Here is a 19,278-nt window from a genome sequence, read left to right on the forward strand (position 1 = left end):
AACAACCTTCATCTCACACACACACACACACACACACACACACACACACACACACACACACACACACACACATATACACACACACAAGATTGAAAAAGCAGTAGGAATTTATAACAAAGCATCCTTCCAAACTAGCCACCTAATACAAAGCTGTTACTAACTGCTCCATAATATAGCTTGTTTAAAGTGATTATTGATCTACCCTGCATAGAAAAATGTCTTAGACCTAGAGACCATCTTCCACATGTTTTACAGAAAGCATGCATGATTGCTAATTCACATTTTCCAACAAATCACATATGATTATATAGCCCCATCCCTATATATGCAATGTAATCATTGCCATGATCACAAAGAAAACCTATCAGGCCTTTTAAGTTAATCATTTTATTTATTAGAAAAAGAAATCATGAAACAGCCTGCCTTATGTTTCAGAGGTCAAGCTAGTTAAATTTAAGAAGCTTTTTTGTGCTTTGAAGTAAGCTTATTTTCCTTCTTAAAATCAATTAAGAATCCTACATAAATTTCATATTTATCATAAAAAACACTATCATAACTAACATTTCAACAGAACAATTTTACAGACATATAAGATTATTATTCTGAAAATGTCAATATTAAAAGAAAATATAGTTTGGCTTTACTCACCTTGCATTGTTCAGTGTTTGTCCAAAAAGCTCATTTTGTAAAATATTTGGTGGGGATGAAAAAACCCCATGAAAATGAGATAAAACAGAATTGCAGACCTGGCGCAATGTCTCAAATTGCATTTTCCTTTTTTTTTTTTTTTCTTCTCTTATTTTTCCTTACCACCTGTCTTTAAAGTCATCTATTTGCAGACACCATCAAATAAAAACATGCCAATCAAGTTCCATATTTCTCCTGAGCTCTGTAAAAACTGTGCTTAAATGAGCAGAGGTTGATAGTTAATTGTACAGTCATTATTTCTTCTAATTCAGTCGTAGAAGATTTGGTACCCGAGCGGCTTTCGGCTTTCTCCTGACTGTAGCAAGAATTCTAAACAGCAGTAAGCTTTTTGGGCATTCCCAGCTGAAGTGTGAAGCTCAGCTGCTTTCATGTACTCTACTCATATTTCTCTAAGCCTATTAAAAACACGCAATGAATAGATGCTGTCGTCAGGAGTCTCAGCACATCTGGCTGCCAGCAATAAAATCTCAGAAGTAATAAAAATGGGGACAAGGTATCTTCTCAATGTGACTACTGGTAAGAGGAAGAGAAATTATGCATTTCCCAACCTTTTTCTCTTTCCCTGAAAAATGAGTAGCTCCAACAACAGAGTATATAGGTCTCTTCAATGTGCAGACTACTGCATAGGACCAAATACTCTAAAAATAAATTATATATCCTTCTTTTGATTTCACGAAGCAGTAAAAATATGACAGACAATAGGGCTGCATTTGTAATGTTGTACTTCTAAAGAGATACTTGAAAAATATACTTAGTTGTCTTAACTTATTTAATTTTAAAATGTCTTTATTTATCTATCTTTTTAAAACAGTGTATAATGCTATCTCTGGTCCCTTTCTAAAAGTCATACATATGGACTACATGATTATTCACGTACTTTTAGAAAGAAATTATACACCATCAATTAAAAATCACTTTAACAGCACATATTAAATATGAACTTTCTCACAAATAAAAAAAACACAGCTAAGGCCAGGGAGACTTTAATTGTTAATAACTTATTTCAAAAATGGTGGTCATAGCATTTTTCAGAAAAAGATAGTTCCTGAAGGCTCCAGTTGTCTTACATTGCCCAGATCACCATCCATTATCAATGGATAGCTCTGGTTCAGATAAAAATCTTAGGTTATTCTACATCCAGGTACATTCATCTTTCTACAAAAGATGCTCTAAAGGTAGAATGTAAACCAAACTTAAAAAATCAACTCATAGAGATGATTAATATATTTATTGATCTTTAATTGATCCAAAACCATGACATTTCCTTAACATATACATTGCTTTTAACCCTTTTTTACCTCAACTTTTAGCCATAACCCTCTCTCTCCTCTTCCATACACATACCACTATCGACATATAGGGACAGTAAGTTTTTTAAAAACTGGTGAATTCTTTTTCGACATGAATAAACATGTCACAAAAAAGCAACACAAAATAAACATGCAATGATATAAATTTTCAATTTATTTCTTTTATAAACTAAGATGTTCAATTATGGGTTTGTCTTCAACTAAGAGTGCTTCATTGGCTTATTTATTATTTTATATTTTTATAGATGCACACTAATCTATTTATGAAATATATATATACATATATATATATATGTATACACTCACTCACATATATACATAATAAAGTATTTTCTGGTTTATAAAGCACTTCCACATTTAATTAATATCCACAAAAAATAATTCACCACTTTTTTAAAAACGTTCTAGCATACTTAAGTTCCTGTATGTAGACAGTGGTATGTGTGTGGAAGGGGAGAGAAGGAGTTAGGGCTAAAATTTGAGGTAATGCTGCTATCTTTTATAGATAAAAAGAGACAGGCTTTAAGGGATTAAAGATCACACAGCTTGTAAAAGATAAGAGTATTTGAATGAAGGTCTCTGCTTTGGACTCCATTCCAAATGCTCCTCCCCTATCATCTACCTTCTGTATATGTGCACACATGGGCATGCACACACAACAAACACATGCATCTATTTGTGAATAGGTCTGTTTCTGTGAGATGAATAGGAAAACCACCTGCCAGTAACCTGACCAATGATATTTCAGTTACAGCAAAAATCTCAATTTTTTAAATTTCGTAAGTAACTTCACAAGTAACTTTAAATGGGTTTCTTCCATTTAACTCAAACAGGAGCAACCTCATGTACTTCAAAATATTATGCTTCTGATCATAAGCTGATTTTTAACATTTATAAAGGTCAATTTCTATTAAGTGGAAACACATTTTTAGATTCTTCATTTCAAAGCTTATACTAATCTGTGATGAAATATATATGTATATATATTTCCCCCTTATGGGTAGATTCTATTTTTAAAAGAAAGTCCTTTTCAAGCATATCTGTTAAATGAAGTGATTATACTGCAAAACGGTGCTGTTTAAAAAAAAAAAAGCTTCTTTTATGTTTCAAAATTGGATATGAAGAAAAGATCATAGGAAGAGTTCCAGAAATGGTCTAAGTGATGCGAACATCACTGAAATGAAACTTAACATGACTTCTTTGAACAAGTAAACAATACAGAAGTTGCCTTCCTCAGAGCCTTATTTTCCAGCTCTCACCATACAACACACACATTGGTCAGCTTTCTCTCTTTCCTTCAGAATTCCAGAAGCAATTTCTCCCACTTTCCCCACCATTACCACCTTTCACCTGATCCTATTCATTCTTAAGGGCTAAATGTTTCTTTCTGTGAAGAAAAGAACATGTGACTAGTTAAATGTGACTTTCTTTTAACTAGATTAGGGCCTCACTGTTTTACAGCACTTGATAAAAGTATAACTAGATATTTACTTGAAAACAATGTTTAATGTCTTTTACCCTCAATTCCATGAATTAAAGCTCACATTTGTTTTTTGTCTAGTATAGTGCCTAGTATGGAGTAGGTGCTTAGTAAATATTTACTGGATGAAAAGAAGCCTAAATTGTATTAAAAAGTCAATTATTTTTTAGTCACATCCCATAAATATGATAGGAAACCACTCAGGGCTTAATTTGGTTCTTAGTTTCTGTTTTTGCTTTACCCTACCACACCATGTTATAAGTTTCATAAATATAAGAGTGACCAATATTTTCAAAAACATTGTGCTTTGGATGTACTTTATAATTTTTTATGAATATCCTGAATACTGTAAAGAACATTTATAGCTAATATTTGTTTTACATTTTCTATATACTGCAGGATCACAGGTATGAATATTGTAAGCTTCTATGAGGAAAGAGAACATGACACTTGGAGTCAAATGGCCTAGATTTCAGTACTGACTCCAAACCTCATTAGTCATAATACCTCAAGACATTCACTTTGAATTCCTGGGCTATGGTTTCTTCACATGTAAAATAAGCTATATCACAGACCTTAGAGGGTTATTAATTGTATTAAAACATATCATATATATAAATGCATTTTATAAGCTCTAAAGTATATAGTATTTAAAAGTAACCTCACTATTAACTCTCTGAGGATTCAAATTATTGGAACCAGGATTCTAAAAATTATGTTCAAGTAACTTTTATTTATCACATTTATTCATGCAACACATATTTATAGAATTTCTTTGGGCAAGGCTCTATCACTTCCATTAGGCTGTAACAGGATGCAAAGCTTATGCTTACCCCTTTCTGGGAAAATCAGATAAATTCAGAATGTCCTCCAAGTAAGGTCAGCTCCATATTTACACTGAGTCCAGCAGACAGGCATTAACTCTCACAAATGGTGTAGGTGGAGGCAACTGGTTTCCCTATGGCTGTTCTAGTAGGCACCTCAATGGAAACGACGGGCTAACTGGAGTTCCCACAGAAGTGTTAAGAAACTTCTAACAGCAAAGCAGTTTCATTAAAAGTTATCTAAAAAGCCACTCAACACTTGAAAAGTTCAATCTGAAAGTAATCAAAAAAAAAAAGTAATGTAATTTTACCTATTATATTGGCAAAGATTTGGCCAGAGGGTTAAAGAATAAGCACTCATACCATATTTGTTGGCAGGAATGTACACTGGTAAAACTTTTTTGAGAAATATTTAGTAAGTGTAGCAAAAAATTTTAAATGTTCAAAATCTCAGCGAACACTAGACAAATAAACAACAAAATGTTAATACTGATTATCTCTGAATAAAAACATCACAGATTTTTTTTTTCATTATACTGTTTGATACACCAGCCACAAGAAAAGCCCAAAGTTTAATCTTACTACTGTGGAGAACTCTACAATTGCAATGAAATCATTAACCATAACATATTAAGTATGATATTCACCCACAAACTTTTTCTTATTAATGCTCAAGTAAATCAAATTCTCGATTATTAGTTTTCACATGATTAGTCATAACCATTACCAATGGTAACTTCTTCTTTATCAGTAAGTTCCTAAAATTCTACAAATCAAATTGTTTAATTAGAACTATGAAACATCCAAATGAGAAAACAGCATTTAACACTAACTTCTTTATAACATCCTCAAAATTACTTGAAGTATTTTCTCTTAAATTAAAATCAATTAAAAGAATTGATTTACAAATGCCTAGTGGCTGTAAATTAAATGCCTTAAGAAATGTAACACAAACTCAAAAGTCAAATAAAAAAAATAAAAATTGGGAACTTATGCTCTTCTAAATTAATAACACAAGCCTCTCAGCATATTTAAATTTTATAGTTTTAAATACATCTGGGTTTATTTTGAGTTTTTATGGGTATGAAAGTATTCCTGCTAAAATGCTTCATACATGCAAACATCTGAACATAGCTAAGCAATTACTGAAACCATATGATATATAATATGTATAATCTGTAACAAAACTCTCTGAAATGCTGAAGGAACTTTTCATTTTCTTAAAATACACATGTAGTTTTATCTATATAACTGAAGCAACTCCACTACCTCTTCTACTGCATTATTTTTGTTAAACTGACCATCTGAAGCATCTGACTGATAAACATCTATTATGAGAAAGATGGCTCAAAGAAAAAGATGTCTTCATATGTTTTGCAATTTAAAGTCTTACACTGTAAATATTTCCGAGATAAGCCTATAGAACCATTCACCTCAAAGATAACAAATAAGCAAAGAAATAAAAGACAGATGATTTGGTTTCTAAGAAAAGGCATCCAATAAAGGTAAACAGGCCTGTGCTCCAACTTAGTGGACCTTACAGTATATGAAAGGATGGAAGAGAAGAATAATTCAGACCTAAATGAGTACACAACAAGATACAAGTCAGAAAAACAGTTAGGTTCAAAATTCCTATAGCAGTTTCCATTAAGTTTCTTAAAACGTGTTGATGCTTAGTTGTTTTCTGATGTACAAAAAATTCTATAGTATTTATGGAGCTTGAACTCTGTATCTGCCTGTCCCTACTTGTGACTGCTGCTGCAAACAGACTTCCTAACAGTTGCTATCATCTAATGCAGAAAGGAAAGTGGGAGCACAGCGAAAGCCTCCAAACATGTATGAAGCCCCACCAACACTATCACCTCTCTGACTTCTCTTTCTAGGCCAGAAATATGCGGGCTGATCCTATGCTGCTTTGGCTCAAGATGCATCATTGTGGGAGGTATCACAGGGTTGCCTCAACAGTGCAGTGCTGGAGTACTTCTTACTAGAGCAGTTCACACACCTACCGGCTGGCAGCAGCAAGAATATCTTTCCCCTGGAAACAAGAGTCAGGCTGGGGAGTACCAATCCCAGACTTAAGCAACAAAATGAAAACGTCCAGAGTGATTATCTGCTCTGACACCTAGAGATTCTACCTGTTAGAGGAAACAGAACCAAGATCTCTGAAAACACAATTTAGTCAGTCCCTCCAGTGTTAGGGCTGCTAGTTCCAAGTACATATTCCCTTGATAACCATCAGGTATGTTGTCACTGTCAAGGAAGATAGCCACTAGAAGCAACACTACAATTTCAGGAAGCTATATTAATATGAATACGATCCAACTCCATCTCCAATAGTTACATTCACCAGGAAGAGTATAAGGACGTTTACAGCCTTGATGTTAGAAAAAGCATAAAACCTAAATGTGATTTATTCTCACCAGGAGGTTCAAACGTTTTAACAGTAAAGTATTAACAAAGGGCCACAAGGTGAAAAACATGCCTGGAAGTTGCTCAGGCTGAGTAGGGGGTCGGGAGTTGATAAGGACCAGGCTGTACCTGTTTGGGAAAAGAAAGAAGTTTTAATCTGCCAATAAAATTAAGAGAAATGTAAGGGAAAGTCTCATATGGCTATAATTTGCTTAGGCGATGTCAGGGAAAGAATGTAAACCCTGTAGTACTCAGCCAATGAGGAACCTGGGGAGGGACGCACGTGCTAGGGAATAAATTACTTGCACCAACTGCCCCAGGTATGCCTGCTTACCAGACACCAGCAACAGAATGAAAACGTCCAGAGTGATTATCTGCTCAGACATTATTATCTGATCTTGCAAGACCGCCAGCAAAGCCTCGCTCCGCTGTTCTCTTTGTCTCTGTGTCCACTTACTGAGTTTGGACTAGTGTGTTTCTCACATTGAGACTTCCAAGTATTCATACTAAAGCTTGCAAACTGCCTCCACAAGGCACTTTGTCACCCAATAACTTCTAAGTCTCCCTAGATTCTTCAAGAATGGAATACTGACTGCACATGTTATTATATTAAATTAGAAAGAATAATTGTTGGCACAACTTTAAAATGTGTTTTAGCAAAATATGGAAACAAATGAAATACTATGCAATAATACTGACCTCTAAGAGTTTCCATCCACAATTCCTTTCTTTTATGCAATTTCCTTCTACTCTTTATCCTGGGAAAAAGGAAAACTGGAGACATCATAAATACACTAAAACATTATCTGACTACCTGTGGATGTAGGGAGATCAATTAGAAAGCAAATGCAGTAGTAAAGGAAAAAGAGGGGCAGCCAATACGAGGTACGAGGGAAATCAGGAGGGTGGCCTAGAAGCCAATAAAAGACAATGTTTTAAGAAAACTGGTATGATCCGCTCTGCGTTTATATATATTATGTCATCTGGAATCTAAAGAATTGCCACTTGTGACCCTGTGCTTCAAAAAAATTCTCCTGAAAATAGCTCTTTTAGCCTGAAATCACTCACCAGACCTGGCCTCTGAAAATGGACTGGGAGCAGACTTCCTCTAAGCTTCCTTCATCAACCCCCTTTCCTCCTTTGGTGACAGGTAAGCAAACAAAATTTTTAGTCTTAGTTCAGCCAAAGTAGGAGACTCTATCTATGCAAATAAACTCATGCAAATCTACATGCATTTTGATCCAATCCTACCAACTTAAAAAAAAATACAATTAGACATGCCCTTAGAAATGGACAGGGATCAAGATTAATCAGAGAACACAGATACTTATAAGTCAAAGGTGATTAAGCACCAAATTCAAAAGAAGAAAAGAAAGTATAATGTAAACAAGACTTATTCTATCAATTTTCCTTCTAGCCTACTCTTTTTCTTACAAACTCCTTCCTCAAAATACCCAGGTTATTAATTATTGAATCTATTTTAGTAGCCTCTTAGTTCTAATGATACTTATAATGATAAATGAATTACATTTATTTTATGTATGAATCAAAGCACCAGTGATTTTATCACTATATTTTTCCTATCTTAAAATAATCTCCTTTGATCCCACATTACATTCTAGGTACTACCCCATTTTTACGCTCCTCTTAACAGCAAGATTTCTTGAAGTAGTTATCTGTCATTGCTATGTCTACTTCCCCATTTCACATTCTTTTTTCAATCGACAACAATCAAATTCCATCTCTAATAGTTCATTATGATTGCTCTCACCAAAGACTTCCATGTTGCCAAATTCAAAGACAAAATTCTCTTTTCTTTTCTTAATATGACTTCTGTGCCTTCTTTGACATTAATGCTATATTGTCCATGGCTCCTAAACCATTTTTACTCTTCATTCCTGAGACATATTCTCCTGACTTTCTACTTGCTCAGTGGCAGTTTTTCTCAGTGTCTTCTGTTGGCTCTTACTCCTCTCTTAGATCTTTAAACTTTGGGAATATCTGAGGCTCTATTGTGGCTACAGGGTAGACTTCTTCTGTTCTTTAATCTACACGCTCTCCCTAGGTGATTTATACCCCTTGGCTTCTATGTAATATGTATAGGTAAAGTATATATATATTCTATATGTTATAACTTCTACATCTTCCCCTAGAACCCCAAACTCATATGTCTGTCAACCTGACATTCCCAAATGGAAATCAAAAGATCACCTCAAATATAATATCACAAAACAGAATTCCTGATTTCTTCACACAAATCTGTTCCTCCTCAGTTTTCCCTATCTTGTAAAACACCATGATTTATCAAGGAGCTATTTTTGATATGTTCCTTTCACACTCCATCACATATATCCAATCTATCAACAGGTTCTGTCAACTCCACCTTCAAAGTGAAATACAAATCTATCAACATTTCAATCTTGCTTCTATAATCTAGTTCAAGCTACCAAAATCTCTCTCCTAGACTACTTCAAAAGCCTCTTAACTTCTCTCTGCATCAATTCTTCTCTCCTACAAACCATTCTCCTCACAACAGAATGACCATGCAAAATCATAAATAGTATCATTTTCCCTCCAGATTTAACCCCTACAATGATATACTATCACATTTAAAACAGAATCTAAACTCCCTCATTTTACAGAAAGGGAGATGCATTTTTTATTTTTGTCCAAGTGGTTGGTGACAAACTGAGAATAGGTATTCACATCTCCTTATACAAAATCTAGTGTTCCTTACATAGTAGTGCCATGTCTTTGTCATTCAGCAACTCCATATGAATGCTCTCATATAAAATGTCAGTGACTTTTATAGTTTATAAGTGTCCCCAGAATTTTAAAAACAGAGGAGAGGAAAATGTAAATTAAAAAACCAATGTAGGCTTGGACATAAACATAATCTCAAATCTCACATTTTTGGAGAGAATAAAACACAGTAATGCACTAAATGTATTTATTTAGGCAGAACAGGGAATACTGCAATGAAAAAAATCAAATATTCATAATCCTCCCCACTCACATGGTTCCAGTTATTACTAAGCAAATTGACCAAAAGAAACAGGTTTCTTAACACTTTCCAGACAGGGATTTTAAATTATACCTCAAAACTTTTTACCGTATCAAATAATTTATATAAGTGAATTTCAGATATGCATCACAGATGTGAAAAGCAGTTATTTTACATAACAATTCTGAGTCCATATATTTTATAGTCTTGGAGTCTTATTTGTGTAACAAATTAAAACTTTCTGAGAGAAATGACTAAAATTTGTTAATCCTGCTTTATCAACAGAAATCATTTTCATGCAAAGAAAAGAGTAAAATAGTTAAAGAGATTGGATAAACAGAGAAGTCAATAGGAATTTGAAAATATAACAGGAAGAATGAGTTGAAAACTAATATCTAAAAAGTAGGCAAAAAAAAAACTCTCAGGTGGAAATATAATAAAAGAGAAGGACTGAAAAGAAAAATATGGAAGGGGGCTTCACCATAAGCTGGATGTCACACTTAGTTTAATTTTCCAGTTCAAGCACTGTGTAAGCATAGTGACAACTGTTCCACCAATAACCTTTAAATTGACCTTGGAAGACGTTCTTTCCAGACAAAAAGCTCTAGGTCATACTTCAAAACTTCCAACTGTGTCAAATAATATATACAAGCATCTCCCAGCTATACCTTTCACAGAAATAAAAATAGTTGATTATACATAACACCAATTTTGAGTATCTACACTATTTATTTTTGCTCCATTACTTGTTTGAGAAAGCTAGAGGAGTCACAGATTACTAAAAAGGAAACCCACATGATTTTATAGTAATGTTCCTAAAAACAAACTATCCCAAACCTTAGGACAATAGCAATTTATCATGTATTGAGCTACCTGGAGATGTATGAGACTAATTCATTCTTCAGGATTCCTAGGGATAAAAGAGATCACACAAAACAAAAACACTAATGAGAAATATGCACTAGTACCATTATTAAGTAATACACATATGCACACACATAAAAATGGATATCATGATTAAAATGAGACAATTATTACAAATTTACTCCAAATGAAAAAACAGTACATCTTAAAAGCTCCTCCTGAGTTATAAACAAATCTCTCAGTAGCTAAGCATCTTTGCAGGTAAAGATTACAGTCAAAAGATGTCAGGATCATTTCAAGAAAAACTCTATTTCAAACCAGCACATATTAAACATTATCTTACCTACTCCTCCTAGAAACTAAAGTCAGAAAAGATCATTTGCATTTATTTACAATAAGGAGCAGAGGAAATAAGCTCAAAGACAAAATCAAGTGAAAAGCCGGCAAGAAAGCTGATACTTCTGTATAGTTTAGGTTATCTTATATAATCCTGTCTATATACAATTAGATACTCTATTGGTGATGGAACAGGAGGCTACTAAAAATTTATTCTCTAATCTAGCAATTCTCAAAAGTGTAGTCTAGTGACCTCAGAGCAGGGGTCCCCAAGACTCTTTCAGAGGACTGCAGGGCCAAACCTTTATTCATAATAATACTGAAATGCTATTTGCTTTTTGGGCTTTTACTCTCTCATGGGTGTACAGTGGAGTTATCCAGAGGCTACATTATGTGTGATATCTCAAGATATTGAATACAGAGGAGATAAAAGAATCCAGCTGTCTTTAAGATATTCAGATAATTGCAAATGTAGAGTAATACCAATTTTCTCACAAAATTTTTCTTTTCTTTTTGAAATATCCTGTATTAGTTTTCTATTGCTGTAAAATAAATCAACACAATCTTCCTGGTGTAAAGAAAAACCATACATTTATTATTTTATAGTTCCTGTAAGTCAGAAGTATGTGATTTGAAGGGTGTAATCAAGGTGTTGGCCAGGCCCTATTCCCTCCTGGAGCTCTGGGTACTTTTCCAAGCTCATGTGAATTCAGTTTCTTGTAGCTAAGAGTGAGGTCCCATTTTCCTGCTGGTCATCAGCCATGGGATGCCTTTGGCTCCCAGGGACTCCCCCTGCCACGTGGGCCTCCCACAGCCCCTTACAATATGGTAACTTACTTCTTGAAAGCCACCAGAAGAATCTCTTGCTTCAATCTAAGATAGTCTCACAAAACTGTATCACTTTCTGTAAATTTTGGTGTTCCTATTTTATTTATTTTTATTTATTTATTTTTACTAAGGTATCATTGATATACCATCTTTGTTTTTTGAATCATTAATGTCAATTACATGAGCAACATTATGGTTACTAGACTCTCCCCATTATCAAGTCCCCACCACATACCCCATTACAGTCACTGTCCATTAGCGTAGTAAGATGCTATAGAATCATTACTTGTCTTCTCTGTGTTGTACTGCCTTCCCCGTCCTCCCCCTCTACATTATGTGTGCTAATCGTAATGCCTCTTTTTCCCCCTTATCCCTCCCTTCCCACCCATCCTCCCCAGTCCCTTTCCCTTTGGTAACTGTTACTTCATTCTTGGGTTCTGTGAGTCTACTGCTGTTTTGTTCCTTCAGTTTTTGCTTTGTTCTTATACTCCACATATGAGTGAAATCATTTGATACTTGTCTTTCTCCACCTGGCTTATTTCACTGAGCATAATACCCTCTAGCTCCACCCATGTTATTGCAAATAGTACAATTTGTTTTCTTCTTGTGGATCAATAATATTCCATTGTGTATATGTACCACATCTTCTTTATCCATTCATCTACCAATGGACACTTAGGTTGCTTCCATTTCTTGACTATTGTAAATAATTCTACGATAAACATAGGGGTACATATGTTTTTTTCAAACTGGGCTCCTGCATTCTTAGCATAAATTCCTAGGAGTGAAATTCCTGGGTCAAATTGTATTTCTATTTTTAGTTTTTTGAGGAACCTCCATACTGCTTTCCACAACGGTTGAACTAATTTACATTCCCAACAGCAGTGTAGAAGGGTTTCCCTTTCTCCACATCCTTACTACCATTTGTTGTTGTTTGTCTTTTGGATGGTGACCATCCTAACTGGTGTGAGATGATACCTCATTGTGGTTTTAATTTGCATTTCTCTGATAATTAGTGAAGTGGAGCATCTTTTCATGTGCATGTAGGCCATGTGAATTTCTTCTTTAGAGAAGTGTCTGTTTAGATCCTTTGCCCATTTTTTAATTGGATTATTTGCTTTTTGTTTGTTGAGGTGCATGAGCTCTTTATATACTTTGGATGCTAACCCTTTATCGGATATGTCATTTATAAATATATTCTCCCATACTGTAGGATGCCTTTTTGTTCTATTGATGGTGTCCTTTGCTGTACAGAAGTTTTTCAGCTTGATATAGTCCCACTTGTTCATTTTTACTTTTGTTTCCCTTGCCCGGGGAGATATGTTCATGAAGAAGTCACTCATGTTTATGTCCAAGAGATTTTTGCCTATATTTTTTATAAGAGTTTCATGGTTTCATGACTTACATTAAGGTCTTTGATCCATTTCGAGTTTACTTTTGTGTATGAGGTTAGACAATGATCCAGTTTCATTCTCTTACATGTAGCTGTCCAGTTTTGCCAACACCAGCTTTTGAAGAGGCTATCATTTCCCCTTGTATATCCATGGCTCTTTTATCATATATAATTGACCATATATGTTTGGGTTAATATCTGGACTCTCTAGTCTGTTCCTCTGGTCTATAGGTCTGTTCTTGTGCCAGCACCAAATTGTCTTGATTACTGTGGCTTTGTAGTAGAGCTTGAAGTTGGGGAGCGAGATCCCCCCTGCTTTATTCTTCCTTCTCAGGACTGCTTTGGCTATTCAAGGTCTTTTGAGGTTCCATAAGGATTTTAGAACTATTTGTTCCAGTTCGTTGAAGAATGCTGTTGGTATTTTGATAGGGATTGCATCGAATCTGTAGATTGCTTTAGGCAAGATGGTCATTTTGACAATATTAATTCTTTCTAGCCAAGAGCATGGGATGAATTTCCATTTATTAGTGTCCTCTTTAATTTCTCTTAAGAGTGTCTTGTAGTTTTCAGGGTATAAGTCTTTCACTTCCTCGGTTAGGTTTATTCCTAGGTATTTTATTCTTTTTGATGCAATTGTGAATGGAAATGTTTTCCTGATTTCTCTTTATGCTAGTTCATCGTTAGTGTATAAGAATCCAACAGATTTCTGTGTATTAATTTTATATCCTGCAACTTTGATGAATTCAGATATTAGTTCTAGCAGTTTTTGAGTGGATTCCTCACGGTTTTTTATATACAATATCATGTCATTGGTGTTCCTGATTTAAAGTAAATAAGTAGTCATGCTCCCAAAGTAGAATGAAATTTAAAATTGAGAAAATTACTCAAGTTATTCAGCTTTCAGTATCATTTAGCTTAAAAATTTGAATTATGATCATTTATTTTTGTGAATGACTAAATATTCCCCATCCAATACCATATATTCACAATTTCAGGGAATTGCAGGAGTTATGTTATTCAGTAGATAAAAACAGACAGGTTCTGTGCAGAACTAGAACAGGGATTGTTATCTATAGTAACATGCAGGAAGGTAGAGAATATGAGCACAGATACTTGAGGGTAAATGAATATTAAAAAATTCAAAGTCTCCACCATGATACTGACTAGCATTATACATGTTATTATTGACTGATAAATTCAGATTCATGAATCCTTTAACAGTTAAAGATATCAAATAGGAAAATGTATCTTTATTTAAAGCTTTGACTCCAACTCCCTTTTTTTTTTTAACTCTTATGAGATATGCTAGACCTTTTGTAAGCCTTGAAAATACTATTCTTTTTCCTTTAGCTTCAGTACTCAACAAGACAATCTAGTGGCTGTCTTCTTAGTCTCACCCATCTTCTCCTTTCATCTTACTCCCAATTGTTGCATCCTAGCCCTGTCTTATCACAGTAGTTAGAAGAGTTGAAAATATACAGTGAAAAATATAGAAGTAAACATTTACCTCAAACTAGTTCTGTCTATTACTACTTTATTCACTTTACTAAAAAATCTAAAATATATTTCTATACTCATCAACCCTCACCCTTTCCCACCTCTGACCAATTGGTTTACTTGATTCACATGGGAAAACCAAAAGGTAAGGGAAAGGCAGGTGAGACCACCTAGAAGTCAGTATATAACATCAACATTGCCATAAAAGCCAGACTAGATGCAATATAGTACCATAGTTCACTGTGCAGACTCACACATATATCTCTGCTGTCAATATATCTTTTAAAAATCTGTGAAAAAGGATTATATGAGCATTTATGCTAATGTTAGTTAAGAACTTCTTAAAATTTATTAAACTGTATATTTTTACTTCATGAGGTACTTGAGTACTCCAAGATATACATTAATGTTGGGATGAACGAAAAGTCTCAAAAATAGTCATTTTGATATTTCTCAGCAATAGCTTTAAAAGAATGCTGCTGGCTAACAAAGCCAACTAACAAATTCCTCCCATCTTAACATCTTTCTAGGTTTTCTTTACTTCTGATTTTACTACTAAAGCATTTTCGTTGATATAATTCTCAATACCAAAACAAACTATAGTTTACAAGTGAATATATGGCACTCAAAAGAAGCTTATTAAAAATGAATTTATATTTGTTCCAATGCAGTTGATATATAAGGAACAGCTTGAGCCCATCAAGACTTCCCTGTCTGCTTATGCCACTTTTGTTTGTGAGAAATACAAAACAAAATCAGAGAATTGCATAGCTTTAAACTGAATCATGTAGGAATACACAAAATGCATACACATGCACACCTCAGACATCTACCAGCTACCTCGGTTCACCCTGTGTTAGGAGCCAAGCCATCCTCATCTGATGTGACAACTGTCCATGAGATTCAGGTAACCCTCCTTACAACCTTTACAGTGACTCACAAGCTGCAGCCTTCTACCACCCACTTCCATAAGCAAATATCAGGTCATTTCCAAGTTAAAATGCCATCGTTACTTTAGCTTTCATGCTCTTCTTAATCTTTGAACATGTGTAAAAAATTACTACCATTTTATTAGTGTCCTTTGTTTTTTTTATGTGTCACTAATGAAGGTGTTTCTTGGTCTTTTTTTCTCTTTTACTGACAAAGTTGAGTTTTGTGCCCCTAAACCCATTGTTCCCACAAGCCCTGTGATTGGTATGGTCAATTTTGCACAGCACAATGGTTTTTAAGAATGCATGTTTCACATTGTGGCAAAATTGACTCTATATCTTGCATGCAATCAGCACTACAATAATGTAATTTTTATTGTAATTATAAGAAACTGATTTTTGGTATATATGACCTGAATATTTCTCATATCATTTTATGTTTGAGTTAATTTGATTATTATTATAAATTTGAATAATGTCTGTTATTATTATTTTTTTTATTGTATTATATTCAGGAATATCTTCATGATTTTCACATTTGTAAGACTGTTCAAAGTATATAAAAATACAGGGACAATCCATCAAAAAAAAATGAATTTATAGAAACATTCAAGAAATAATAAATTATAAGTAGAATCTCAGTCAATTAAATGTCACTGATTAGAAGAATGAATATTTGGCTTATAATATTTGAAGTATGACTGAAAAGCAACTACTTGAAAAGAAACCTGTATAGTCATGTTACACTCTAAAGGAAGTGGGTAAAACTTCCTCACTTGTCCAAAACAGGTGGACAATAAACCAAAAGATAAAACTTCTATAAGACAAAGGAAAATAACTATAACTCAGTACCTCTTCTTGTAAAATGAAAAGTCACCAAATAAACCCAGCCAGAGACAGAGGGATGGTCACTGAAGGATCCCGAAGATACTGCAGATATAAAGGTGACTTGAAATTATAATGAAATATAGTTCTAAGATATAGATCAGTATGGGACATGGAAAAGGTTAAGTTGGAAAGAAGTATTCTATCAAAATGATCATATTCTGTCTCTAGCATTTTAAAAGAAAGAAGACAAATGATTACCAAATGATCAGCCGGACATCCACAGAATGAAAACAGCTGCCATGGCTTATACAACTAGACAGTAAAAATATCCATATGCTCAAGAATAAATAATCTGAACAGTTCTATATCTATTAAAGAAATTCAATTCAAAAAAACCTAGCCAAACAAAAATTCTAGGCCCCTGGCAACAGAGTCAAATTCTACTATTTAGAGAAAAATTAGTAACAGTTCTACATAAATTCTTACAGAAAACTGAAGACAGAAGATCACTTCCTAATTCATCTCATGAGGCCAGCATTCCTGATACCAAAAACAATGATGGAAAGGAAAGGAAACTACTACCAATATTCTTCATGAACATAAAAAATTGTACAGCCAAATATTAGTAAATCAAATCCAGCAATATATAAATAAAATAATACCATCATAACCAAAAAGGCTATCCAGGAAAGCAAGAATAATCAGTGTGACTCATTATATAAGTAGACCAAGGTAAAAAAAACATAATACCATCTCATTAGAGGTAGAAAAAGGCAATGACAAAATTCCACAACCACTCATGATAAAAAAAACTCTCAGCAAACTAGCAAAAGAAGAGAATTCTTTCAATTTCATAAAGAACATCTATGAAAAACCTACAACCAGCAACACATTATATTGTGAAAGACTCAAAACCTTCATACTAAAACTGGAAACAAGGCAAAGATGCCATAGTCACCATTTCTGGCATTGTAGCCAGTAAAACAGTACAAGAAATGAAAATAAATGACTTACAAATTGAAAAGTAAGAAATAAAGTTGCCTTTTTTACAGGTGGCATATCATCTATGCAAAAAATCTCAAAGAATGTTAAAAAAAACATAGTATGGTACTATCATAGGATAAACAGACCAATAGAACAAAATGGAGAAGTCAAAAATGGCCCAACTACATATACATTATAGACATGTTATAAACACAAGTTCTACCAAAAACCAGTGGTATGCAAATGGTTGTCTAATAGCCCCTAAAGGGAATATTGACTCACTATATGGGAAATGAACTGGAATTCATACTTCACTATCTCAACAGGTAAATAACAGGTGATTACAGACATATGGGAAAAAATAACTAAAACCTTAGTTTAGTTTAAAGGGTATATCTAGGGTCAGTCTGACTTCTTAATCATGACTAAAAGATGACAAACTATAAAGTAAAAAAGGTAATGAACTTCACTACTTCAAAGTAAGAATGTCTGGTCAACAAAGACACTGTAGACAAAAATGACGAGATAATTTTTTTTCAAATGGGTGAATGACATAAATAAATAATTCACAGTAATGACAACCCAAATAGCTAACAAGTATATGGAATGTCTGCCTTCAGTGTACCCATAAAATTGCAAAATAAAACAAATATCCCTTAATATCTACCAGACTGGCTGAAGCAAATCTGAATAATATTAAGTATTAGTAATGATATACCTTCAAGCACTGCAGGTAAGAGTATGGATAGACTCATTCTTGAGAACAAAACAAGTGAAATAAAGTATACCTACCCTATGTTACATTAATCCCACACCTAGATATACAGGCAACAGAGAAAGTCTTGCATAGGTCCATAAGCAGACATGTTACAAGGATGTTCACTGATACACTGTTTGTGAGCTTTCACACAGCCTAAATTATTCATGTCTAATGAACTGTCAAATAAAATATAGTAGATACACACTAGGGAATATGTATTAGTTTTCTATTGCCGCCATAACAAATTACCACTAATTTAGTGGTTTGAAAAAACACCAGTCAATTATCTTACAGTTCTGTAGGTAAAAAGTCTGATAGAAGCCTCAGTCAACTAAAATCAAGGTGCCAGCTAAATTTTTTTGAAGGCCTTAGAGGAGAATGCATTTTTTTGCTCATTCAGGTTGAGCAGAATCCAGTTCCTTGTGGTGCAGCCAAGGACCAAAGTCACCATTTACCTCTTGGCTGTAAACTGAGGGTGGTCTGCCTTCCTGAGGCTGCCGAACTGACTCATTCTTCCATCTTCAAACTCAACAATGGCTAGCCAGTCCACCTTGTACACTGAATCCTCCTCCTTCTACCTCATCTCTTTGATCCAGTCAGGAAAAATTCTCCACTTTTAAGGACTCATATGATTAGATTGGACTCACCTAGAAAATCCAGAGCAATCTCCCCATATCATGGTCCATAACGGTAATCACACCTGCAAACTCTCTTTTGACATGTAAGGTAATATATTCACAAGTTCCAGGGGCCAGGGTGCAGAATCTCTAGAGACCATTATTCTGTCTACCAATAGGTATAAAGCAGCAATCTGGAGCAATGAACTAGTATGCCTACATGAATACATCTTTTTAAATATAATATCTAAAGCACCATATCATTTATGTAATTTAAACACATACATACACAATGAAGATTTTCTTATTCAAAGATAGGTATTTAGGTGAAAAAAAAACATAAAAATACCGAGATCACTGAAGTGCCGTAAACCAATAAATATGATTAACAAAACTCACAAATTAAATAAGAACCAAAAAATTAAATGAGAACCAAAATAAAATAAGGAGTGGCAGAAGAGACACTGATGATCTTGGAATATGTATACTACACAATTTGCTTTC

General features: G+C 34.1%; 1 protein-coding gene across 43 annotated transcripts in view; it reads right to left on the minus strand.

Moving 5' to 3' along the window:
• The window catches only part of RIMS2 (regulating synaptic membrane exocytosis 2), a 578,477-nt gene that overhangs the window by 352,037 nt on the left and 207,162 nt on the right, over window positions 1–19,278 (minus strand). For 10 of the 43 annotated variants that reach the window (XM_036876400.2, XM_036876399.2, XM_036876406.2 and 7 more), the window contains exon 1: window positions 649–1,143. The exons of 29 other annotated variants lie outside the window; for them this stretch is intronic. In XM_036876400.2, coding sequence (XP_036732295.2) covers window positions 649–770 — 122 coding nt within the window. In that variant the 5' untranslated portion in view covers window positions 771–1,143. Of the gene's footprint in view, window positions 1–648; window positions 1,145–19,278 lie in introns of those variants that run through there. 4 more of the 43 variants (XM_057497839.1, XM_036876412.2, XM_036876392.2 and 1 more) reach the window with 1 other exon arrangement.

The sequence above is a fragment of the Manis pentadactyla genome, chromosome 3 (assembly GCF_030020395.1).
Source record: "Manis pentadactyla isolate mManPen7 chromosome 3, mManPen7.hap1, whole genome shotgun sequence".
Taxonomy (NCBI): Eukaryota; Metazoa; Chordata; class Mammalia; order Pholidota; family Manidae; genus Manis; species Manis pentadactyla.